General features: G+C 41.6%; 1 protein-coding gene across 2 annotated transcripts in view; it reads left to right on the top strand.

Moving 5' to 3' along the window:
• The window catches only part of ANO4 (anoctamin 4), a 193952-nt gene that overhangs the window by 71654 nt on the left and 96432 nt on the right, over positions 1-25866 (top strand). For both annotated transcript variants that reach the window (XM_060305767.1, XM_060305768.1), the window contains exons 5-10: positions 5021-5127; positions 11393-11448; positions 13686-13807; positions 16986-17120; positions 18192-18288; positions 23607-23667. In XM_060305767.1, the coding sequence (XP_060161750.1) occupies positions 5021-5127; positions 11393-11448; positions 13686-13807; positions 16986-17120; positions 18192-18288; positions 23607-23667 (578 nt within the window). The remainder of the gene's footprint in view (positions 1-5020; positions 5128-11392; positions 11449-13685; positions 13808-16985; positions 17121-18191; positions 18289-23606; positions 23668-25866) is intronic.

Genomic DNA, 25866 nt, shown 5'->3' with positions numbered 1-25866 from the left:
TAAGAGGAAAGTTTAGGAAAAAGAAATGAGTTGTTATCTGCTTTACAAGTGGCACGCTTCATAAGCTGAGTTTATACCCGGCTCTAAAAAGCACCTTTCCCCAGTTCACACCCTTGAATGTTGGCGTGTTTCTCATTTTATCGAATAGGAATGTATAAGAAAGGAGCTGGGTTCTTTCCGCTTTTGCAGTCCCCTAATTAAAATACATGCATACCTAACATCCACGTCCCTTCCCACCCTCCACCCACCTCCATGTATAACACCCTCAACACACAGTGCTTTGCACAGAGCAAACAGAATGCTTGACTGATAAACACCCGGCATATTGTGATACTCTACCACACTGCCGGGGACAGCTGACCACAGGAGAACATATCAGTAAAGAGCAAATAACCACAGCCCGGGAGGTCTGGAGTTGAACCTCAGTTTCACAGCGTTTTCCTTTTCTATTTCATCCCTCCTCGAGTAATGGAGGTCGGAGCCTTCCCAAGTAAAAACCAAGAGCTGTTCTCTTGGAAGGCAGGAGGGTAGAGGTCCTGGAGGGGGTCAGCGGGAGCTTCAGGCCCAGGTCTGCCCATTACTTAGTGAGCAGGGCCTTCCTCATAGGGCAAGGTGGAAGCATTCAGAAAGCCCCCTTCACACACATGCACACAGGCAGACCTTCCAGCAGTTCCTTTTACAAAAGAATGGGAAGATTTGGAGCAAGGCATTTGGATTTTTAAATTATTATTATTTATTTATTTATTTTTGGCTGTGTTGGGTCTTTGTTTCTGCACACAGGCTTTCTCTAGTTGCGGTGAGTGGGGGGCTACTGTTCGTTGTGGTGTGCGGGCTTCTTATTGCGGTGGTTTCTCTTGTTGCGGAGCATGGGCTCTAGGCGCGTGGGCTTCAGTAGTTGTGGCATGCGGGCTCAGTAACTGTGGCTCGCGGGCTCGAAAGCGCAGGCTCAGTAGTTGTGGCGCACAGGCTTAGTTGCTCCGCGGCATGTGGGATCTTCCCGGACCGGGGCACGAACCCGTGTCCCCTGCATTGGCAGGCGGATTCTCAACCACTGCGCCACCAGAGAAGCCCGGCGTTTGGTTTTTTAACCCTTTCTCAACACCTGCTGGTTGAATGACTTTGGGCATGTTGCAGAATTCCTCTAAGGGGTAGGATAAGGAGATAGATGTTTAGAGCCTTAATCATATAGTTGATCCTCCACCAATTCAGCAGTTTATTCCCCTCCTCACCATTGAGGGTGAAAGTAAGAACAACCTAGAACAGAAATTGCATTTTCCCTTTAAATTTTCTTTTTTCTAATATTTCAGGTTTTTTTTTTTATAGGTAGTACTTACTTATGATAAAAACGTCTTAAGTGTGTACAGGGAAGTTTCCTTCCTACCTTCCCAGTCACCTAGTTCTTCCCATAGGCAACCAGTCTTTCCAGATGTTTATATATCCTTCCATAGTCATTCTCTGCATGCACCGGCAAACATACATGTCAACACATATATCTATGTACTCCTTTACATGTATATGTTTTCCTCTTGGACACAAATAGCTGTATGACTGTTTTGAGCTTTATTTTTGCCCTGTAGTATCTTGGAGATTTTTTATATCTACACTGAGCATCCTTTAATCTCTTTACAGCTGCAGTGTTCCATTGTAGCGTTGTACCATTATTTGTTTATCCCCTCCTCTGCTGATGAATTATTTAGTTCATTTCCAGAGGTTTGCTGTTATAACCCATGCCACAGTGAACATTCTTGTACATCTGTCACTTTGCACTTGGGTGAGCATACTTGTAGAATAAATTTCCAGAGAGGAATTGCTAGATCAGAGGAGATGTGATGAGGCTATATGAATAATTTTGATAGACCTGGTCAAGATGCCTTCATACAATTTGTACTTGTTTGCTGCCCAGCAGCAATGTGTGAAAGCAGAGCTGAGTTTCTAAGCCTGGGTGGAACCCTCATACCTCAGAGACTGAGTACCAAGTCTTACATTTCCCCAAACAGCTCCACTTACATGGTGTTTGTGTGTGATTTCATTTGAAGAGGGTTGTTTTGTAAGTGGCTAAGAAAAGCTTGAGAACCGTGATGTAGGAAGTCATCACTGTTCTTTCTCTTAGCCCTCCAGTTTGAAGGAGTGACAGAGAAAATGAGATTGCTCCACCCCCTACAAGAAGATCCTTAGACAAGTAACGTGGAGAGAATAGTTCATATGGTAGCTGGAAAGATGGAGTGGGTAGAAAGATTTCCAGGAAGCAGAAATAGAGGCCAAGGTATAATGAGATGAGAGTTAGTCTCATAGGCCCCCACGTTAGCTGGGGTTCTCCAGAAGATCTCATTTGTTCTCATCTGAGCCAACTTTAAGGGCTTATCATATGCCAAACCCTGTACCAGTACTGGAAATAGAGATGCACATGGTCGGTCCCTGCTCTGAAGAAGCTCTTACAGAGAAGACAGTCATGTAGGCAGACAAGTTCTATATAATGTTATAGAAACAACAGCAATGGTGACAGCTAACTCTGAGAGCTGATTAAATCCCAGACTCAGGCTCAGCAGTGTTCCTCATCTCACCGAATTCTGCAGAAACCCTATGAAAATGATTACAGTGCTATCCCATTTCACAGATGAGGAAACCAAGACCGAGGGAAGTTGAGGGACAGTCCCAACACCACACAGTAAGTGGCAGAGCTGGGGTTCAGGCTGAGGTCTGTCTCACTTCAAAGTCTTAAGGGATAGCGGGCGTGATGCTGAAGCTAAAATTTCATCTCTCTCCTTCATGAGATGGTTTTTCTGCTCCCTTCTCTTTTCGTAGCACCACATTACTCTTCAGGGTGTGCGTGGGGGAGTCAGGGAAAACCCCCAGAGGGAGACGTGACCTGAGCTGAGGCTCTAAGGATAAGTAGAAACAAGGAGAGCATTCCCAGCAGAGCACCTCTTGGGCTGATCCCCAGGAGAACCAACGTCCAGGAGTCAGAAGTTTCTGCCCCAGGGAGGCAAGTGAGTGGCACGGATAAGATGACAGCCTCTGGAGCCAGACTGCCTGAGTTCAGATCCTGGCTCTGATCCTTACTGAGTGACTTGGGTGCATCACTTAACCTCTCTGGTTCTTCGCCTGTAACGTGGGGCTATACAGTACTGACCTCCCGGCTTATTATAAGCATGGAATGAGTTACCATATCTGGAGCTTAGAATAGTGCCTGGAAGCACATGCTCTATATATTTGTTCCCACTGTAGAATCTCCAGGATCCAGGTACAACCTAGATGTAAAGAAGAGGAAAACAAGATTGTGAAGTTCACCTGTGGTGCTTATTATAGAGAACATGAGCTCCCAAAATGTAATGGGGTGCTATCAAAAACAGAAGGAAGCGGAAAACCATTTAGTGGAGGAGGGACATGCGCTTTTAGCCCAGAATTGTCTTGTCAAGCACGGTCATGCTTATCAGCTTTCAGTTATCTGGAATTGTGAGTCAAAACTGGGCTTTTTTATTTGTTGTCTACTTCTTTATGCCATCTTTATTGGTATTAAAGTGCAGTGGTCTGTCTCAAATAAGGTGAAAAAGCAGAGGAGGATAAAATAAAAGGAACCGCATTTGATGTAACTCTTAGTGTTCCCCTCTTCCTCTTTGATGCCATAAAATGTTTTCAGAAAACCCTAGAGAAGATATAAGATAAATGCTGCAGCTTCCTCATTTACCCACATAGCATTTCTCTCTCCTCCACCAAGTCAAATTACTTTTTTCTGAGAACAATATTCTATAACAGAATACAAGAGAAGTAGAAATGAGAGGAAAGTCCTTCTCCAAGAAATCGGTCCATGTGATTTACATTTTGTCTTCATATTCTCTGGCCTTTTTCTCCTTTACCCCAAACTCACATTCCCGGTTCTATTCCCAAGCCAAACCCCATGCTTGGACCACCCTTTCTCCAGGCCAGTTTTATCTCCAAATGATTTGAGCAACACCTAAGAATTCATCTTCTTGGGAAAAGAAATTTTAATAGAGAGGAGAGAGTACTGAACTCTTCGGGTGGCAGAAGTGCGGTTGGAGGGGTGGCGAGACTCGCTGAGGAAGGTGACTTCTGAGCTGGATTTTGAGGGCAATGGCTGCTACCATTGATAAGTCTTGCATGGTGTCCAATTCATGCAAAGTACCCAATAAAAGTTTGCTGTGTTAATAAACTTTATAATTTACGAAGCAATTATACTTTCCCAGTATCTCTAATATTCTACCATTTGACACGTTCTTGGGAGGGGAAGACCTGGCCACTTCATGCTGCATTGTATGGTCCTGGAAGCTCTATCTGTTACCTGGAAAACCTCTCAGTAGGGTAGGAACACCTACTGGGAACTCAGTGTTGTGTGTGTGTGTGTGTGTGTGTGTGTGTGTGTGTGTGTGTGTGTGTGTGTCCTGTGAGAAACTGCAGAGGCTGGGTGGGCCCTTGGCTGAGAGAGCAGCAATCTTAAGTACATGCTCTAGGAGAGGGACCCCTTCCAGGAGAGGAGGAACATGGGAAAGGAGCGGAGAGAGGCAATTTCTAGAGACGCGCCTCTGACCTCACCCCTGAACCAGGCCAGAGCTCATTACCTAACTCTTGTGTCTATCACCCAAACCAGTTTCAGATATTAAAATTCCTGAAAATGAGATGGGAGGGGATGAGGTAGACGACAAAAGGAGATAAAAACAAAATGAATTTTTAGTTGAATTTATCTAACGACCTTACTGAGAAAAAAAAAAAACAAGATATGAGGCTTAGCCTTGGTATTAGTTGAAAGCTACTTAATTTCATTCAGCTCCAGCTCTCTCCTGACATAATGATGTGAATGTTCTCAGGAGGCTGAGAACCGAGCTGCTGAGAGTTGTGAGCCTCTTGCCTCTGGTGTGACCTCTGGGTTCTCTCATTGCTGTTCCAGACATACCCTCTCTGTGACAGATGGAAGACACCTCTGTCTAAGTCACACCAAATTATATCAAAGATTAGATCCCTTGCCTCCAATTAATCCTCAATTTGTGCTTTCAATGTGTGTGCGCAGCTTCATCATACACAACAAAGACACTTTCTTCAACAATGCCACGAGAAGTAGAATCGTACATCATATTTTACAAAGAATAAAGTATGAAGAAGGAAAAAACAAAATTGGTAAGTAGTATATTAGTATAACAAGTTACATTTGATTTGGGGGATTACAGACTCTATCCTTTGGTCTTATTAAGTTGATATCAATTCTAGAAATGCTCATGATTCATAAAGCCTCTACCTGCATACTCCCCTGATGGATGACTCAGAAGTGTAAAATCTTAATAGAATCCTTAGATCGCTTTTAAAAAATAACATGGCATCTCATTTATCTAAGATCATGGAGAAGTGCTCTCAATTCAACAAATATGTAAGGAGTGCCCATTATGTGCCAGGTACTGGGTGAGGTGTTGGGGAGATGGGCACCGTTCTCTCCTGGAGCGTATGTTCAAGGAGTTAAAAACAGACAATAAATAAGTAAAGACAACACATAACATGAAGAAATCGAAATAGATGATGTTTCAGAGATAGACGGCTAAGGGGTGGGGGTGAGTTCAAGCTGAGATGGATGGAGTGGTCAGGGAAAGCTTTTCTGAGACGCTGAATTTGCACTGAAACCTGAATGACAAGAGGGAGCCAGTGTGGGACGTTGGAAGAGCAGGTGTTCCAGGCACAGGGAGCAGCAAAGGGCAGAGAAGAGCCATCACACATAAGTACATCCTCCCAATAATCACCTCCCCCAGTAAATAACCTCCACACAGTATATTTGGGGCATTTGTACGAGAGTCTTTCCATAATATATTACCAAATATCCTTCCTTATTAAACAGATTACCATATATCAGGAGGATTTGGGTGGCTTTGTTTTTGGGTATCTCTGTCCCAGTGAGATTTTTATCAATACTTTGAAGAATGACCTATATCAGTCAGGGTCTAATCAGAACACAAAAGCCACACAGAATTTGAACAGGGAAAGTTAATATAAATAACTAACTGTGACAGAAGTTTGGAGTTAATGGAGGATTGGCTAGTAAAGGGTAAGAAAACCTCTAAAGAATAGAAAAGGAACAGATATTAGGAGGAGCCACCAGCCCTACAGAGACTCCCCCACAACAAAGCTGAGATGCAGACCTTGTTGGAAAGGGTGCAGCTGTGGTTCACTAGATGGCAGAAAAGTTTGCTGGGGGTTCTGTGCCAGTAGGACACTGCGAATCTGCCATCTCAAGTACTGGGAGAAGCTGCCTGGAGGGGTTCCAAGGAAGCCATTCATTGGGAGGTGTTGCACCAGCGTTACTACTCTGTGAAGCTGTTCAGGGGGACACCCGCCCTTAAGGAGGTGCCAGGGCTGCTGGCCACCAGGCACTGCAGGTGCTGGATTCCACAGAAGCTATGAGCTGCAGAAGCCTACTGAGAGGAGCATGCTAGTACCAAGAGGACAAACTCCTTCCTCCCCCATTGTCCCTCCAGTGCCTTCTGCTGACAAAGCTTAACATTGTACCACCTGGCAAAGGAGGAGTATTTACAAGGTCCAGCTCCATTATTGCAAAGCAGGCAATGAACCTGTATTTGGAGCTAAGGGGCAATAAACTGATAGCTGGCACATAACCTAAACAGTCTTCTCATCAGGCTTTCAGGTGGGGTGGAGGCTGGAAGGATGCATTATGTTAGTCATTGGAGTCAGATCCTCATAGCTCTCAGTGATGGCATTTAATAGTTTGTAAATGTAGAGTGCTGCACTCAAACTCAGCGAAACAGCTACCCTGATACCGTGTGGGAGAAATGTTGCTCAACACATCATGAAGAGAGATAGACTTGGGAGGTTTAGTTGAATGCAAGTGTGAGTCACTAGTATGCCGAAGCTGCAAAACACTACTTTGATCCCAAGCTGCATAAATTAAAATACTATAGGGAGAAACAGATACCTAGTCCAGATCTGAATACACCTGGAATCATGTGTTCAGTGAGAGTCAATGTAGGTGGGTGTGGTGACGTTGAACCTGACTTAGGGCTTTCTTGACTTGGATGGGGTTGTAGGTTAGCACGTTCTCATATTCTCTGCGGCAGCCATCCATCCTTGGGACACATCCCCCCCCCAGTAATGTCCTCCATGGCCATTCTGGCTCCAAGGATTTCCTCTTCTGAATTCCAATGGCAATTATTTTTGCAGTGTCTATTTGACGATCATGTACAACTCTTCTTTCATTACGTTGAATTATTTACTTTCAATGACATTATGAAAGTTCTACCAACTAAAGAGGACCACTGTTGACATTTTTGCATACCAAATAACTTAAGTATCACATTAATTACTCTTTTCATCTTTATACCCCATTTGTCCACGTGATTTTTTTTAACAAACTTAGGATGTGCTATACATACTTTTATCATACTTTTCTTGGTTAACATCATATCAGGAACATGCTAGAAAACAAGTGAGTGGAAGTGAAATGATTATGGCAGTAGCTATTCTGGATTATTTCATAACATGCAAATAATTTTTAAAAACAGTCCCTTCGCTAATATTGGTAGTATAATACAAGCACACCTCACAACTCATTATAACATACTAGGGTATTGAGAACCTGCAGCTAAAAACTGCTGATCTAGATAATAAGCTCCTCAATTGTAAATAAGTTGCCTTGTTCACCTTTGTATCATCATTGTCTAGCACAGTATCTGGCACATAGGAGGAGTGCTTGTTGAACTGAATTGAAAATCTTTTAAACATGATCAATGTCTAACCATCAGCGTTCGTACACAATCAAAGACTGTGTACAGTGAGGCCATATAGCAATTATTGTGCTTAACTTTTGCATCTCAAAATGTGGGTTATTTTTTACAACTAGTCAAGATGGAGACAGAAAAGGGCAAAGACAATAATTTTTAAATGTTTTGAAAAAACACGAGAAGTGTAGTATTGTTACTAGTAAGAAATGATCGTTGTAAAAGTTTCTCTCATTTGATGAAAGAAAGAGAATTCTCTTCAAGAACCCCAGTGCTTTGAAAATCAGTAATGACGAACTGAAAAAATATCTGGTTAGAAATAACCGATCTCAGAATAAATTACTAACCCAAGATCAGACATTATGCTGAAAAATATGGAGTAGAACTATAAATGCTCTATTGACCCAGTGTTTCATTATCATCTTTGGTTTCATAAATAAACAACATGTTAGAAGAAAATTTAATTTATTGATAGAATTAATATTCATCCTGTGTTATTTTCTGCCTGAAACTCTTTCTGAAAGTGGCATCTTGCATGAGCCAACATTGATTAGAGATAATACAAAAATACTGTCTGTAAACATGACTTATAAGGGTATTTCAGTGGAGCAAAAATTACCACTATGTAAGTTTTTCAATTTCACTCTGAGTTTATTACAACTCTGAAAATCAAACCTAGTGAAATCCATTTTCAAAATAGAGCAATTAATAGATCAACAAAGATTTATTTAACAATATAAGTGCATAAAATAAATCTTGAGATGAAGTCATATTTTCAAAACTGGTGCTCAAAGGGGAAGTTACTAAGGTGATAGATTTTAAACATTAACTGCTTTCTTACTTTTCAGGTCTGTGATAAATTATCATAAATTTACAAAGGTCGTCATGAGAAGTCTCTTATTAGGTCCCCGTGAATCTTATTTTTTCTGTTATTCCGGGATATTTGAAAGTTATTGATGATATATGTAGAATTCTTGATAGAGGCTCCAGAAAATCAAAGCTTTCTACATAATCATTTATTCATTCATTACAGAGGTATTTACTGAGGGCCTCCTGTGTGCTAGACAAAATACAAAGCCCTATGGATATTTGTATTTCAGATGCTTTTCTTAGACATTTAGTGTTAATGTCAAAGCATCTTAAAATACATTTACATGTTACCATGATTAAAAATACATAAACATTAATTGACCCTCCATCAATAAAAAGTGAATCAGTACATGTTCCATTTTCCAGTTAGGCTAAGACTCTGGACTCTCATCAGGATCTAAAGCATGGAGAGACCTCATCTCTAAGCCACTTGAGAGACATCCTTCCAGCCATCTTCTCTGAAGTACATTTTAGGAAGTAGTAGTATTCTTGATCTGAAAGAAACTTTAAAGATCAAAACATTACACTTTCACTTCTGGCCAAGATGGAGTAACAGGCACAGGATTTGCTCTCCCACCTGAAACAGTCAAAAAAGGAAAAACAAAAAATGTATGAGACGACTATTTTCAAGACACTGAACATTGGACAGTCAAGGACAGGGAAGCCCGAGGACAGAAAACAAATGAGGTGAGCCCTACAATTGCCCCAGCTTACTACAGTGAGATGGTTTCTGGACAGCAACACAGGGAAAAAGAATCCAGGCAGAACCTGGTAGACTCCCTGAGTTGAAAAGATGTTGCTGGGAGTCCAGGGAGACCAAGGCAGCCAGAGTTCACAGGACAACATACCAGAAAGCAGAGAGCTTCCCAGAGAACCCTGAAGATCTGCAGAGGGCCACCTCAAGTATTTAGCAGAGTACCGATTAGTACACACGTCAGGAAACTACCCAAGGCCAGAGAAAGAGCAATCCAAAAGGATTTCCAATGAGATTGGAACACCTCTTAATTCACAAACGATTAAATATAAATGGTCTGAAAATCCCAGTCCAAAATTCAGAAGTTGCCATTAAATTTAAAAAGTAAGACCTGGGCTTCCCTGGTGGCTCAGTGGTTGAGAGTCCGCCTGCCGATGCAGGGGACACGGGCTCGTGCCCCGGTCCAGGAAGATCCCACATGCCGTGGAGCGGCTAGGCCCGTGAGCCATGGCCTCTGAGCCTGCGCGTCCAGAGCCTGTGCTCCGCAACGGGAGAGGCCACAGCAGTGAGAGGCCCACGTACCGCCAAAAAAAAAAAAAAAAAAAAAAAGCAAGACCTAATTTTTTTGCTGCCCGCAAAGAAACACTCTTTAAAGACACAAATAGGTTAAAAGTAAAAGGATCAAAAATATATATATAGCACACTAACCAAAAGAAAGCTGAAGTGGCTATATTGATATCAGACAAAATAGATTTCAGAGCAAAGACTGTTACCAGGGATAAAGAAAGCCACTTTACAATGATGGAGGAGTCAGTTCATCTGGAGGACATAACAATCCTAAATGTTTATATGCTTAATAACAGAGCTTCAAACTACATGAAGCAAGAACTGCTAAAAGAAATAGGCAAGTCCATAATTATACTCAGAGGTTTCAATACCCCTTTTTCAATAATTAATAGAACAAGTAGACAGAAAATCAGTAGGGGTTAGAAGAACTGAACAGTACAGTACAATTAACTTTATTGATCTTTTAGACCACTTTACCACCAACAGTAGAATACCCGTTTTTTAAGTGCATGCAGAACATTACCAAGCGACCATACCTGGGGACATAAAACAAGACTTAATAATTCTTTGACCACAATGGAATTAAATTAGACACCAATAAGACCATCTCTGGAAAATTTACAAATATTTAAAACTAAATATATTTTTAAATAACTCATGGGTGAAAGAAGTCAAAAGGGAAATCAGAAAGTTGCTGTATTCAATGAAAACACAGTATATCAAAAAGTGTGCAATATTTAGGGAGAAATTTATAGCACTATATGCCTGTACAGGAAAAGAAATGTCCCAAATTAATGACCTCTCCTTCCACCTTAAGAAACGAGGGAGGGAAAGGAAATTAAATCTAAAGTAATCTAGAGTAGGTAGATGAAAGGAAATAATAAAAATCAGGGAAGAAATCAATGAAATGGAAAACAAAAAAATAGAGAAAATCAATGAAACCAAAAGCTGGTTCTCTGAAAAAAATTCATAAACCTCTGGTGGACACACCCTAGGGTGACTCCCCAGTGTGTAGTCCCTTCCCCTTAAGTGCGGGTGGAAACTGTGGCTTATATCTAACCAATAAAACATTGCAAATCCACATATCCAATACCCCTCTCCCATTTTATGGATGAGAAAATTGAGGCCTGAGGACAAGAGGACTTTCCAAAGTCATCTCACTAGTCTAATGCAGAGGAGTTAGGTTTGTCCATATTGAAGCTTCTGGATGAAAATGGGAGAGCTCCTGGTGGAAAATCATCTTTTTGGTATGATTAATTCATCCACGTCTCTCAGCGCACGCGCTTCTCTATGCCAAGCACCGTGCTAGGTGTGCTTCACTATTTTGTTTCTGTTTGAAAACCTGATTTTCTAGTCCTTGATTCCAGTTTCCTAGCAGGTAGCAAAACTTTCTAAGCTGTTGTCCCCAAGTAGTTTTGAACCACTTTTGAAAACGTAGATTGTTTTCTCCCAAAACGACCACCCTTACATTAGTCTTACGTTGTGATGATTTCAACTCAGTATTGATTCACATTGGACTTTTTTATTGTTACAGGTCTGAATCGTTTGCTTACTAATGGCTCCTATGAAGCTGCATTTCCTCTGCACGAGGTATTGTCCTGCCTTTTCTCCTTCTCTGTCAATTCCGTGTTATTAAATCAGCTTCTGGGGATAGTGATTAATTGAGTTTGTTGATGTGATATTTGTTCAGAATAATTTGTTCAGTGGGTAGTGGGGGAGGGCCTATTTGCATTGTGATATCTCTCCCCCAGCCTGGATTTATTTCTCTCTGTCTTTTTATTCTAATTGCATGAGTACTTGAATCAAGAGTCACTCAGTGTGAATTTAGAGGAATAGCTGAGGGACCGCAAGTCATAAAATGAAAGAGGCATTGAAAATTTGCATGAGGCGCCAGACCCAGCGGGAAAATGTCTCTGAAATATATAGTCTCTGCAACAAAAAATTTTATAGCTAATCCTTAGAGAGTGGGAGGAAGCCATTTTGCAAAGTCTCTAGGAACTAAAGGATGATAAATAGAAATTAATAGTATTGTACTTATTGTTGCTTAAGACGTATAAATTTTTATATTCTTATTTACTACATGGTCTTTGTCATCTATTAGGACTTTTATAAATGTAACTGTGATTACCCTTAACTCTGTTTCCCCCATTAGACTTTGGGTAATTTAACCCAGAATTCACTTTATATACATGGGTTTTCAGGGACGTAATTCTCATGACTGGTGAGAGATTACTGTCATTTTCACGGTACTGAACCTGTACCAGTCGCAGTACAACACAGAGAACACAAAGATAAATATCAGAGCCCATATCCTCTAGGACCTCACACAGTAGCCAGGGTGAAACTACAGTTAGAGAGAATTTCAGAAAAATCTTCTATGGGAAACAATGTTAACAGTTGGCCAATTAAGCTTGGAGGACAGTTCCAACTATCCACCCATGGCAAGTCTTTCCAAAATATATTTCTTATTTGGCTTATGGTGTTTCTTCTCTTGATTTTAAACACCAGGAGGATGGAGAGGATGGTGTAGAATTTTTAAGCCTTTTTCATTAAGGAGACTAGAGGCTTTCGTCTGAGACCCTATTATAGACAGCCATGAACCCTTTGTGGAGTGATCCTTTTTGTGTAACAGAAGCAAACGTTTTGACACAAAGGTTTTCTGGAGTCACACACAGGTGTTTCTGAATGTTAAAGACAGATGTCCCCAAAGCATATCGTGTGGTTATTAGTTGGCATTGCCCCCCAAAAAAGGGTTGCAGTGATGACTGCATCCTCCCCCTGCCCATCCCTTGCCCACGGTAAGGGCAGTGTCTGAGCAGCGGTAGGTGGACAGAAGTTTCTGTGCAGGCAAGTGGGTGGTGGGCATCTTGCTAAAGCCCTGTATTTTATAAAAAGAGAGCTTCCAAATTAGTAATAGCAGCTGCAGTAATAACATAATCGTTCTTTTGAATTTTTGCTCTCAGTTTAACTTGATTATATTATTTGACCACATAACAACCTTCGGAGGCAGGAAGGGCAGCTCTTGTTGCCTTGTTTTATGGTAAAAATTTAAATAGAGGTTTAGAGAAATGTTAGAGTGAGTTGATGTTGAGCTGAGCTAGAACCTGAGTTCCTTGTCTCTCGGGCCTGTTCACTTTCCACTAAGAAAGGGCTTCTCAAGTTAAAATGTCAAAAATTAGTTCACCTCCAGAAAGTACCTGTTCTATTTGTGAAACTAGCATTTCTACTAACTGAACTTAGAAACGCTCTACTCCACTGGCCCACGGTCTCCTCATTTGTTCTATGAGGAGGTTGAATTATATTTGAATTATTGTAATTTTTAGCTAACTTACCACTCTTGCATTCTGGGGTTTTCTTATAGACAGGACCATCTGACCAGGTTACAGCTATGGCTGTTTACCAACTACTCTATCTTGAGACAAGTGGTAAAGAGAACTCATAAGTCTTGGGCATGGCCTCTGGGGCAGGATGCTCTAGTCATTCAAACCACAGAAGAAACCTAATGAGGCAGGTGTTCATTCCACTATGACCTGGGAATCCAAGGCTCAGAGAGTATAAGATCTCCTAGCTAAAATGTAACAGAACTGAATTTTAACTCGGTTCAGACCTGCCTGATTCCGGCAAGCACGGGCTTTTTACAACATGGCATCAACATCAAGATTATGTCCAGAATAACTAATCATACTGCTTTCCCTTCAATAGAATGGATCTGTTTTTTCCTCATATCACCCCTGTTGCTACTCCTGCCATAAAGGCTAGTATTACTATCAGCTTTTCCTTTTGGCTTTTGTGGGTATTACCTCACCAGCAGTGGTGTTTTTATCCAGGGAAGTTACAGAAGTAAAAACTCCATTAGAACCCACGGAGCAGTAAACCACCGCCATCTGCTCCATGAGTGCTGGGCTTCCTGGGGCGTGTGGTATAAATACCAGCCTTTGGACCTTGTAAGGTGAGTTTTTAACCAGATGCAAATATAAAGCTTACACAGGCTGATGAGGGCAGACTGTCAACCGGGACAAGCCAACGTTGGGGAAAAACAAAAACGGTCTGCGGTGCACAGCTGACACTCAAATCTGACTTATTCCCAAGAGGGCAGCCTATCAGAGGACATGGGTCGCTCTTGGTAAACCTGACCTCCCTCTGATGAGGCTGGTGTTTCCTCCAAAAGCGCCTTGGAAAGGGGCATGTGAGATCAGCCAGGCCTCCCCCAGGATTCCATAAGAAGCTCATCACCCGTGTGACTGTTAATGACAAATTATCGATAGCAGTTATAGAGAGGTAACACTGCTTGCATATATTAGTGACAGATGGAATATGAGTTACTATTATGCAAGTAGGAACTAGAGGGTGCTGTCGTTCTAATGAATTTCAGGCTGACTTTAATTTTCACTGAAAACCAATAACCTTTAAAGGTGGTTTTCATTCTGCAAGTCAAAAGAGCATATCTGCTTTTAACCTATGATATTTGTGCAGTGAAAATGTGGGTTTTCTTTAACTGTCTGTGTATGCCCAACTTTCTGCCATGGAGGCATTATACTCTGACAGCTCATTATTTATTTAGAGACCGATTATTAAGCTTGAGTAGTAACAATCCACACTTCATGGATTCCTTATTAAAAAGAAAGTCATGTCTCATTTCCTAGACTAGCCAGATTTATTTCACTTTTCCCCGAGCCCTTCAAAAATGATGCCAGAGGAAAATGAAATAATAAGACAACTCACTTTACATTTCATCTCCCCGGAGTCCTTGTTACAAGGGTTTGCTCCTGTTGACCCAAGGCCATTGACGAATTGTGTCCCCTTCTCTGTGTGAGTAACAGATGATCCAGATGATCTGGGCGAGTGGACAGTATTTTCTGAGATGAGATCACTTGCCTTTGACGAGTCTCAGTATACGATAAAATAGTAGGGAAACAATATCAAAGCCAATTCTCTTCCCAGCCTGAGTCCCGTGTTACAGGATTACATCGATTAAAAACTACAAAAGATTGCTGCAGGCAAAGCAGCTCCCATCCGTGACAGTTTCTTGATTAAGATTTTATCATTTTTCAGTGAGTATTAATTAACTGCCCATTGTGTTCCTAGTACAATGCTAAGTACTATTGGCAAAGACACGCAGAAGCCATGGGCTCTGGCTTTGAGAAATGCAGTTTCCTTCAGGAAAACCAGCCCTGCAAACTTGAGACAACTGTAAAACAAGACCGTGCATAATTTGGTAACATGTGTGATGGAGGCCAAAAGTTTTACAACAATTAAGAAAAACGGAAAGGATGGATATGGGCCAGTGCCCCTGTGGGAGGTGCGGAGCTGAGCCCTGGAAGAGCAGTGGGATTTGGGTTGGCCAAACGGAGGGGACATGAAAAGCACAAGCAAGGTTTGAGTGGAATGAAGTTGTGGAGCAACTGGGGACTCTCATCTCTTAAATAGTTCTTGTCCTATATCTAGATTTTGCTTCCTCCATATCTCTGGAATCTGGCCACACCCCAGCATCTCCTCTACCACTGCTGCTTCCTTCACCTGTGACCTGGACTATGGCTGTTTTCCCCTTCGTGGTCTCCCTTTTTCCTTTCTGGCCCTTCCACTCCATTCTCCACTCTGGAGACAGAATGTGAAACTGGTCATGTCCCCAGATTGGCTACAGTCCTCTCATGGCTTTTCATTTTTCTCAAGAGAAAAATCAATGCATTTAGCATGGTCTGCAAGGCCCATCGAGGCTTATCCTGTGCCCACCTCACCAGCCCATTTCTTATTATCAGTGTTCCAGCCACACCACCCTTATTTCACCTGGTCCCTCCTATCACACGGCCTTTGTAGGTTCTGTTCCCTCTGCTGGAAGCACTCTAGCCCATCCCTAACCCCACCCAGTTAACTTTCATGCATCCACCCAATAGTCACGTCCTCAGAGAAGTCTTCCCTGGCTAGAGTTGTCAGATGGCTTTGTTATACACACTTATCGTATTGTGTTCCCCTCCTTTGTAGCTCTTTTCCCAGTTTTGTAATTATAAGCTTATTTCTTTAATTGATTTATGTGTGTTTCCTCTGTCACCCTGCAAGCTTCATAGGAGGAGGGACCAAGCTTATTTTGCTCGCCATTGTGTTCTCAGAACTTAGCACAGTTTTTGGCACATAGTAGGTATTTTTTAATTTGTTGGATGGATAACTGAATATTTGTGTATATGAATATATGTTGGAAAAGTCTTCTGGAAGTGGAAGGTTTCTGTTGGGACACAATAGAAGATAGGATAAATAAATAATCCATGCTTTTAGGAGCCATTGAGTACTCTAGGAGGCAAGCAGCAGACAGCATTTGGAAACATGGTTAGCATTCGTTTAGAAGGAGAATAAGAAATAATTCGAATATTCTTACATTGGACTAAGAAGTAATTAACTTCTAAGTTATGAAATTTAGCTGTTGAAGGGCATAGAAAACACAATAATGATATTTAAGAAATAAAAACCAAACTTCACAGACCACAGGGCACTAGGCAGGCTGGTTAGTCTCAGGAAAATATTTATAGAGGTAGATATCAATGCCTGTGAAGAGTCATCACTTAAAAGGGAAAGTTGCTCTCAGAATTGATTCATGTTGAATCTCAGTAATTAGAGTTCTTTCTTTGTAACATCTTATGATTCTAGCATTTTAAACATCTTGTAAAACTACAAAATATTGAAAGGGGTGTTTAAAAGTTTTTCACAGTAATTTTGTTTACTATTTTAAAAAAATATATGTAATTATAATACATGCATTACAAACAAACACACACTCAGAAATGGCAAAAATGAGATTATGTGTTGGCACTGACTCTCCAAATTCCCCTGGTTCCTTGTCAATAACAGTATCATGTATAACTTCCTGAATGAGCTGGGTTTATTCTGTGTTTTCAGAACAAGCTTGCATACAATCCTGTTCTTTTATGGAAGGGTTCATTCTATTTCTGATCTAGAGTAATAGGAAAAGAAACTTAAGTCCAGAGCTTAAATTTGGTCAAACGTTCCATTCTCTCCGCTTACTTTGTCTGCATGGTTATCAGCAAAGCCACAACAAAGTAAAATGACTGAGCAAAGTGTTATAATGCCTAACTTTAAACACTTCAGTATAATTTGCAAGGCTGCTGTGTCTTAAACAGGCGGTACTTCGGAGAGAAGATTGGGCTGTATTTTGCCTGGTTGGGCTGGTACACCGGCATGCTCTTCCCAGCCGCTTTCATTGGATTATTTGTCTTTTTGTATGGAGTCATAACTCTGGATCACTGCCAAGTCAGGTACGGGGAGCTCTGGGTTAGCCTGCCTTTGCTTATATTTGGAGTTGGGCATTTGTGTTTTGGGGGTGTTCACAGACGATCGGCCCACTTAGCTATTCATTTTAACTTCTTTCCAGTCTCTCCTGGAAAAATTCAAAACGTTCAATTCACCAGGTCTGCCCATCCATTGCCCTTGTTGCTGTGGTCTCCAGCTACCAAGGAAGCAAAGCTCACATTTATGGGTATACAAGCCACTACATATCCACAGAACAAACCACTTTCCTTCACTGGCTCAAAGTTGCTCTTTTTCTGACTTTTTCACCTTTTTCTTTCTAACTAATGCTGCAAAATAGTGGGTTAATCATCCTTTTTTTATCAGTTGTGTGTTCTTACAAGGACCCTGTAAGCTGGAAAGACATCCCACCAACTTGCTGAAACCTTGTGAATGATTCAGTGTTAACAATTGTTATCTTGGCTCTTTTGCTAGAATATAGTTTAATGTATTCACAGAGATCTTTGTACAAGGCCAGACAGTGATCTTAAATAATAAATAAATGTGCCTTTTAGAAGTGACTGCAAAAATAAAAGTGACCTGCAAAAATATTTTAATTTCTGGGGAAATTGTTAATGAGATGTGGTTTTCTCCCAGAACTACTCCCTAGTATTTTTATTTATTCCTCCATAATTTGTTCTTATTTATCATGCACATAGAAGTTAAGACTGGCACTGTGAGGTATCTCATTGTTCCCATAATTCAGTATGAAATCGCTTCCAACCTGTGCAGTGTTGTGAATGACTTCTGTATAACCTGAGGTATAAACAATCAATGTTTTGCTTCATGTATTTTCCTGAGCTTAACTAATTAATATGTAAAAGCCAAGAAACAGCCTCATAAATACGTAGGTTTATCAAACTATTAAACTGTGCAGGGACTTGTTTATATTAATAACTAAGAAAAGGCTAAGAAGCTTCTGAGGGCAAAAATTTAATCTACTGAATCTTATTTACTGGTCGACTATTCTGGTGAAATTGAAGGGGAAAAAAATGCTGTTATGTCATCAAACAGTGGTCCTTTTTCGTTCTCTTTTCCAGTAAAGAAGTCTGCCAAGCTACAGATATCATCATGTGTCCTGTGTGCGATAAATACTGTCCATTCATGAGGCTGTCAGACAGCTGCGTTTATGCCAAGGTAATTTCAACTAGGCAGCATTTTAGTCAGATTGAATTTATTTATTTGTTTGTTTGTTTGTTTATATAAATTTATTTACTTATTTTTGACTGTGTTGGGTCTTTTTTGCTGCGTGCAGGCTTTCTCTAGTTGTGGCGAGTGGGGGCTACTCTTTGTTGCGGCGCAGGGCTTCTCATTGCGGTGGCTTCTCTTGTTGCGGAGCGTGGGCTCTAGGTGCACGGGCTTCAGTAGTTGTGGCACACGGGCTCAGTAGTTGTGGCTTGTGGGCTCTAGAGCGCAGGCTCAGTCCTTGTGGCGCGTGGGCTTAGTTGCTCCATGGCATGTGGGATCTTCCTGGACCAGGGATCCAACCTGTGTCCCCTGCATTAGCAGGCGGATTCTTAACTACTGTGCCACCAGGGAAGTCCCAGATTGAATTTAATATACACCTTCCTGAGAGATGGTGGTGACCACATTCTCTCCGTCCTTTCTGGTCTTTGATTCTCAAGTTTACCTTGTAGGAGAGACTTACCTTCATCATTCAGTATTCTAATTCAGATATTCGTTTTACTGTATATGTATTTACAATGTATTGGCTCTAATTATTATCACAGGAAGCAAATAGAACAGTTGATGGAATCAGAGAAAGTTAGGTTCAAATCTTGACTGTGCTGTTTACCACTTGTTACTAGAGGAACATGTTATTTAACCTCTTCTGAGCCTCAGTGTTCTCATCTGTAAAATGGAGAACATGATACTCGTTTCACATGACTGCTTTATAAGAAATGTGATAATGAGCGTCGTGCTTAGCAAATGGTAAGGTCTCAGTAAGTGACAACTGCCATTATTTTCCTCCTCTTCATCATCATTATTGTCCAAAAGACCTAGATTCAAGTTCAGGTCAGCTACTTACCTCCTTGACCTTGCACATGTACAGACTCTTTGAGCCTGAGCTTTCTCTTCTCTAAAATGCAGGCAGCGATACCTGCCCTCTCTGCCCCATGGCATGTCATGAGGACCAAAGAAGATAGCATATGTGAAAGTGCTTTGAAAAAAAAATACATAACACCATTATGTCTGTATGTTATTACATAGCCCTTTCTGATGTTATACCTCACTTTATTAAAATTTTAGACACATTCATCAAATTTCTAGAGTTCATTACTGAAGGGCAGTATCGCTAATGCAAAGCAATGGCTGGAGTATAGACTGATGAAGACTATTTAAGACCCACTGCCTATCAGCTTACCCAGATTCCAGGTATGAAAGGGGTTGGCAGATTTTATGTAACCTCTACAATCACTGCAGCTTGGATCCATCTAATTATACTGTTGGCATTGCAGAGCTTTGCTCAATTTAAGTGTGGGTACATTAGATAGGCAGCCCAGGATCCCACCCATCCATGCTGTCTCTAGCCCTGTAGGTGGCCAATCTGGTGGGAGGAACAGCAACCAGCTGTGATTTTACAAAGATTTGGGCTTTTAGTATGTGCTGCAAGGGACCAGAAAAGCCCAAAATACTCTCCCTTCCTTTGGAGAACATACAGATAGACCTGCCTGGATGAGGACAAATTCAACAGAGTGAGCTTGGGAAATAGAGATGTGGTGAGAATCAAAAGAGGTTGGTCAATAATATAATTTTGCTTAAAGATCATGAGTTAGGGGCTTCCCTGGTGGCACAGTGGTTGAGAGTCCGCCTGCCGATGCAGGGGACACGGGTTCGTGCCCCGGTCCAGGAAGATCCCACATGCCGCGGAGCGGCTGGGCCCGTGAGCCGTGGCCGCTGAGCCTGCGCATCTGGAGCCTGTGCTCCGCAACGGGAGAGGCCACAACAGTGAGAGGCCCGCGTATCGCAAAAAAAAAAAAAAAGATCATGAGTTAAGCACGAATGACCCAGGTGTAAAAATCCTGCTTTGGGGGAATCTCAGAAGCCCAGTTTTGTTTGTTTGAGCGATGTTTGTTTGTTAAAGATCTGCCTTGAGTGAAATTCCTTTTTTTTTAGGGGAGCTGTAATAATTCCTTAAAATAATCATCATGGATAGTTTAGCGTGCTCAGGTTTTATAGGGCCTTCATTGGTCGGTCGTCTTACCAAACTCTCTAGATCTAAAATGATAATAATTATAATAATAGCTAGGCAACCTACATTTATTATTTCTAATTCTCACAGCAACTTCAAGGTAGGTGTTACTATTCCCATTTTACTCAGAGACTCAGAGAGGTAGAAGTTGTTTATCGGTGGTCACACAGCAGCAAGTCGCTGGCTCTTGGTTTATCTGAGTATAAAACACGTCGTTGTGCCATACTGAGCTTCAAGATGCTTAGATTCTAAATTTTGGATTTGGCCTGGCCTGGAAACTTAGTAAAAGGAAGGCTTAAGGGCCTCAGAATGAAATAACTGAAGTTAGACAGAGTCTCCTTTTGAAATGCCGGACTGATTTAATGAGACTGAGGATGCATAGAAATATTGGATCAAGGAGGAGCCCAGATCCAAGTCAGTCAGCAGCTCTTGTGCTCATCAGGAATGTTTTATCCCTGACCCTCGCACTTGTACTTGCAAGGGTCAGAAACTCAATCAAACCGGCTTAAGCAGAAAGGGCTTTACTGGCTCGTTTCACTGCAGAAGATACTAGAGCAGCTCACACTGTCTGAGCAGCAGAACCTCATGCCGAGAACTGGTCATCCAGGCCCTCAGATCTCACTCTCTGGCCGCCTGTCTATGTGATCATTCTGTAGACAGGTGCTCGTCTCATGACGGGAGAGATGGTTGCTGACCGTCACAGCTCCAGGCCTCCATCTTCCTTCCTGTATCTCCCTAAACATATTTGCACGCTTATTTTAAATTCTTGACCTGCTGTTACAGAATGTCTGTTTCAGAAGGTGTATATTGCCTACTTTGGAATTCTTTGGAGGCAGCTGTCTTCCCCAGATATTCTGTGATTTTGGCCTGTGGGTGCTTGTCCCATGGAGGTATCGACCACTTTGGGTGAGGGTCAGAGGCCAGGTCAGTCCTGGTGAGTTTACAGAGAGAAGAGGACAGTGTGTCCCAGGCACCACTGTGCGCTGTCGCTCTGTCAGAGGGCTTTTCTGGTCAGTTTCATTTGTAAGCCTGCTTAGAACAAAGCAGAGTTGGAAGGAGGCGCTCTCCCTTGATTGTAACTACCAGCCCTGGGGTTTAAAAGGGAAAGGACCGAGAAGTGAATGTTCGAGGCCAGCCGGCCACGCAGCACCTACATTCATCATCTCTCCGACAAAGTGGGACTCTGGGCGTCCCTGATATTACCCCCAAGAATACCAGCACTTGTGATTTGACCTGTTGCAGCTGATTTCTGAGGGAGGGGAAACTAATTTTCCAATGCCATTGAGGGAGAGGCTAGACTGGAACTTACGTATTTCTCTAACCTGTGTTCTCACTCTGCTTGGGAACCACTACCACTCCCCACCGTCTCTCTCTCTCTGTCTCTGTCTCTCTGTCTCTCTCTCACACACACACACACACACACACACACACACACTCACACCAGCTTAAGGCAACCTTCTGTTTCCCCTGGCATTTCTCAGGATCTTGGTTTGTGTGTTTGTGTGTTTTGTCAGTTCCTGAAATCTGCTCTCCTGCTTCTCCAGGTTTGATTTTGGCAGAGGGAGCCATTAGCCCGTCCTAGCTTACCATCTTAGGAGGAACTAGAAGTCCCTATTAATTCACCCTGATTCACATATTTCCAAATCGGTAACTGCAGCGGGAAAATGTGTCTCTCCAAGTGTTTTCATACCAGTTCCAGGGAAGGACTCCGACTGGTTGTACTTGAGCCATGTTACCCAGAGAAGGAGGAAAAATGATCCCCACAGCCTACAACAATGACAACCACAATCCATTCCAGAATCTTCCCTGATGGTGCAGGGAGTGTCCACCAGGACGTACCCTAGGAGGGAGCACAAACCAACCACTTACCGCCAAGGCTTTCGGGCTTGATTTGATGCTGACCACCTGATATACGTAGTGTAACACTCCTTCTGGCATCAAAATAAGTTGGCTTTAGACTTTTGTCTCACACTAGGTGTCTGAATGCTCTCTATCTCTCCTGTGTTTAAAGAAAGAAAAGTCATAAACTTTTGGAAAATTTTGAAATACTTCACAATCTGATATAATAGGAAAAGACCTGTTTATACTTGGCACGTTCTCCAAGGGACAGTAAAGTATACTTTATAGAGAGCTATTAAGCACCAAAAAAAAAAGGTTATGCTTTACGAACGTATCAGTCATCATTTCAGTTTGGCTTGATGTTGGTGTGATTTATCCTGGAGGTGGAAATGAGCTTGGCAGTGTTACAGCGAAAAGAGATATTTTTGCTTTCTGCTATGGTGATTGCAATAGAATATATTATTCTAGCAATAAAGTATTTGCTAGCTGTCTTTGTGTTATGTGTAAGAGGTAAATGTAGTGATTACCTGAGGTTTTAATAAAGGTAGAAGTGGTTTGTGTTAATGGGTTGCTCTTCTTTATAATGCCGTAGTCCAGGGGGCAGCCCAGAAAACGTTTGCTCAAAACTACACACACAAAATGGCCATGTTTTCAAAGAGAATAAATGAAGCATTAAAAACAGTGCTGGGGAAATCAGAAACCTTTACAGCAGCAACATTAATACCTGCCTGGTCTTTTTTCTTTTTTAAATTTACTTATATTTGGCTGTGTTGGGTCTTTGTTGCTGCGCGCAGGCTTTCTCTAGTTGCGGCGAGCAGGGGCTACTCTTCGTTGAGGTGCACAGGCTTCTCATTGAGGTGACTTCTCTTGTTGCGGAGCACAGGCTCTAGGCGTGTGGGCTTCAGTAGTTGTGGCACGTGGGCTCAGTAGTTGTGGCTTGTGGGCTCTAGAGTGCAGGCTCAGTAGTTGCGGCGCACAGGCTTAGTTGTTCCGCGGCATGTGGGATATTCCCGGACCAGGGCTCGAACCCGTGTCCCCTGCATTGGTAGGTGGATTCTTAACCACTGTGCCACCAGGGAAGCCCCCTACCTGGTCTTAAATATAAATCTATCCACATGAGATATGCATGTGTATTAGTTTTTATAGTGTGCGAAAGGAAATTCTTAACAGCACCATTGGGGCTGCTGATAAATGCTCAACTAAGTGATAGCCACATAAATGGAACAAATTCTCCTTCTATATCCAAACTATTTCACAGAAAAAATCCCTTCTTTCTTATGGTCCAAAAGGAATATCCCCCAAAGAAACCCTGTCAAATTCATTGCATTGTCAGAGCTATTTTTACAGAACGTGAAAAAAAAAAACGTGAATTGCAATATTATATATAGGAAATTAGTTTAACTGTGACTCATAATGTTCCCAGGTAACCCACCTTTTTGACAATGGAGCCACTGTCTTCTTTGCTGTTTTCATGGCAGTCTGGGGTAAGTGTTCTACATTCGTATAACTTGTTCCCATCATCTGCTCTATGATATGTTCCTTTAAAGTCTGATTTTGGATATGAGAGGAAGAAGCTTGAGTAAATTCAGTTGTCTGTTGTATTAGACACAAGTCGATAAGTAATTCATTTGGTTTATTTTAAAAGTGATGTTGTAGAGGAGAACATGTCTTATTTCTCTTAAGCCTTCAACAGTTTCATCAGCATTCCATTATTGGAGTAAAATTCACCTTCTGTTGGAGACAAAAATAAAGCCTATGGTATACCAAAAGGTCTGCTGACACCTGAATACCCATCTCAGTATACATAGGACTTTCTGTTGTGAGTAGAATCTTTTCATCTAATATGTGAGCACCCACCCCTAGGCTTCTTCCAGTTCTGGTCAAAATGACTCCTCATAAACAAGATCTACTCACAATACTGAATTGAGTCCTTCTAAATCACTTCAAGCCAATAGCCCTATAATAACAAGGTATGATGGAACATTCACTTAAAGAATTCCTTAGCCCAAAGAAGTTACTTAACCCACTTTTTGGTAAAATGGGTTTAATAATATCTTCCTAGTCAAATAATTATAGAGCTCTAATTTAATAGTATAGAAAAGAGTCAGGACAAATACATAATAAACGATGAATGGCGGTTACCTTTGGAGAGGAGGTTACCTTTCGCGGAAGGGTAGGTAGACAGTGATGAGAGTCAGGCCTTTTACACTACATATTTTCCGTTTGGTTTGAATTTTTTGACAATGATTATGCATTTTTTCTAGAACTTAAAAAGCCAAAATCTGAATTTTGAGGTTATAGAACTCTACTAACTCAAGCTTAGGTTCATGTTGTTCCTTATGTATGGAATGAATATCAGAATCTTTGCCATCTTTCAGGGCCTAGCTGAAGTGGCATCTTCTCCAGCCAGAAGATGTCTTCCTCCTTTGAATTTCCATACCATTTGGTTTATGCCATTCTTTGGGCACTGATAATGATTTGCATACACAATTTTTCTCCCCTAATAGATTCATGGTCCTCAAGGACTATTATGGTCATGGAAAACCTTATGCATTTCTTTTTAAGACAGAGAGATTAATATTCATTAGATGGATGGATGGATAAATGTATGGATTGGGAAAAAAGAAGAGAAAGAGAAGAAAATTACCAAAAGAGTTTCTTTATAAGACAATAAATATGTTTAAATGGTCTCTTTGGCATGTAGAAATATAAAACCTTGTTTTCTTTGGGAGGTTTGTTCTAAGTATGTTATGTCTTCTTTACCTCGAGCTCTTCAAAAGCAAGTTGTCCCACCCACCGCAGCTCTGTTGAAGAAAAATTTTTGAACCCTATGACTCCAGCCCCTTTTCACCCAGTGGGCATTTGTCCCAAGAATAGTCAAACCATAGGTTGGTGAGTGTCATGAGAGAAGGTTCTGCCCAAACAGGAGCTGGCAATGCCACCCAGAGTCTTATTCTTAAGAATGTGGATTGGCAAATGTGGAGCGACACAAGAGAGTTAGCGGTAGAAACAGGCACTGAAAGATGCAGAGAGGGAAGAAACGGGAGGGAGGAAGGGAGAGAGGGAGATTGAGATTGACCAGCAGGTAGAATTGGGGACCAGGAGGAATTATGAGCAGGTTGAGTTTATGAGAAATTGAACCTAGAAATAAGCAGAAGCAAAGAACTAGTAGAAAAAATTAGAATAGAGGGTACAGAAGCCAACTGGTAGCCATCTGAGAGAAAATGCAAGACAATCCCCCAAGAGAAACAAAGAAAGAATGTGGCCAAGTCATGTTATTAGTGGAGTATCAGGGTGAAGACCCAGGGTGTCTTGTGGCTGTAGTCTCTCAAGCTGCTGGCTTCCATATCCTGTCTGAATAGGTCCAGTCTTTTAATTCCCATGGGATTTCTGCCTCCCTTGGTGGACCTTGGGAAAGCCCTCGCTATTTATGCTACCCTTTACTGCATCTCTTGCAAACAAAGGAAGGTAACCATAATAGAGTTTTGGTTACAGGAATGACCTCTCAGGTCAAGAATGTGTATCTGGCTTTTCTAGAACATATTAGTATTGGTAACCATGATCATGAAATATAATAAGACATCCAGTACTTCAACTTTGCCATGATCACAAATGAGGAGACTCTGGAAAATGTATTCATTTCCTAAATCAGTGGTTCCCAAACTTTTTCAAGTCATGACACA

The sequence above is a fragment of the Globicephala melas genome, chromosome 10 (genome assembly GCF_963455315.2).
Source record: "Globicephala melas chromosome 10, mGloMel1.2, whole genome shotgun sequence".
Taxonomy (NCBI): domain Eukaryota; kingdom Metazoa; phylum Chordata; class Mammalia; order Artiodactyla; family Delphinidae; genus Globicephala; species Globicephala melas.
Note: the sequence above shows the minus strand (reverse complement) of the source record. Positions and strands in the feature narration are given on the sequence as shown.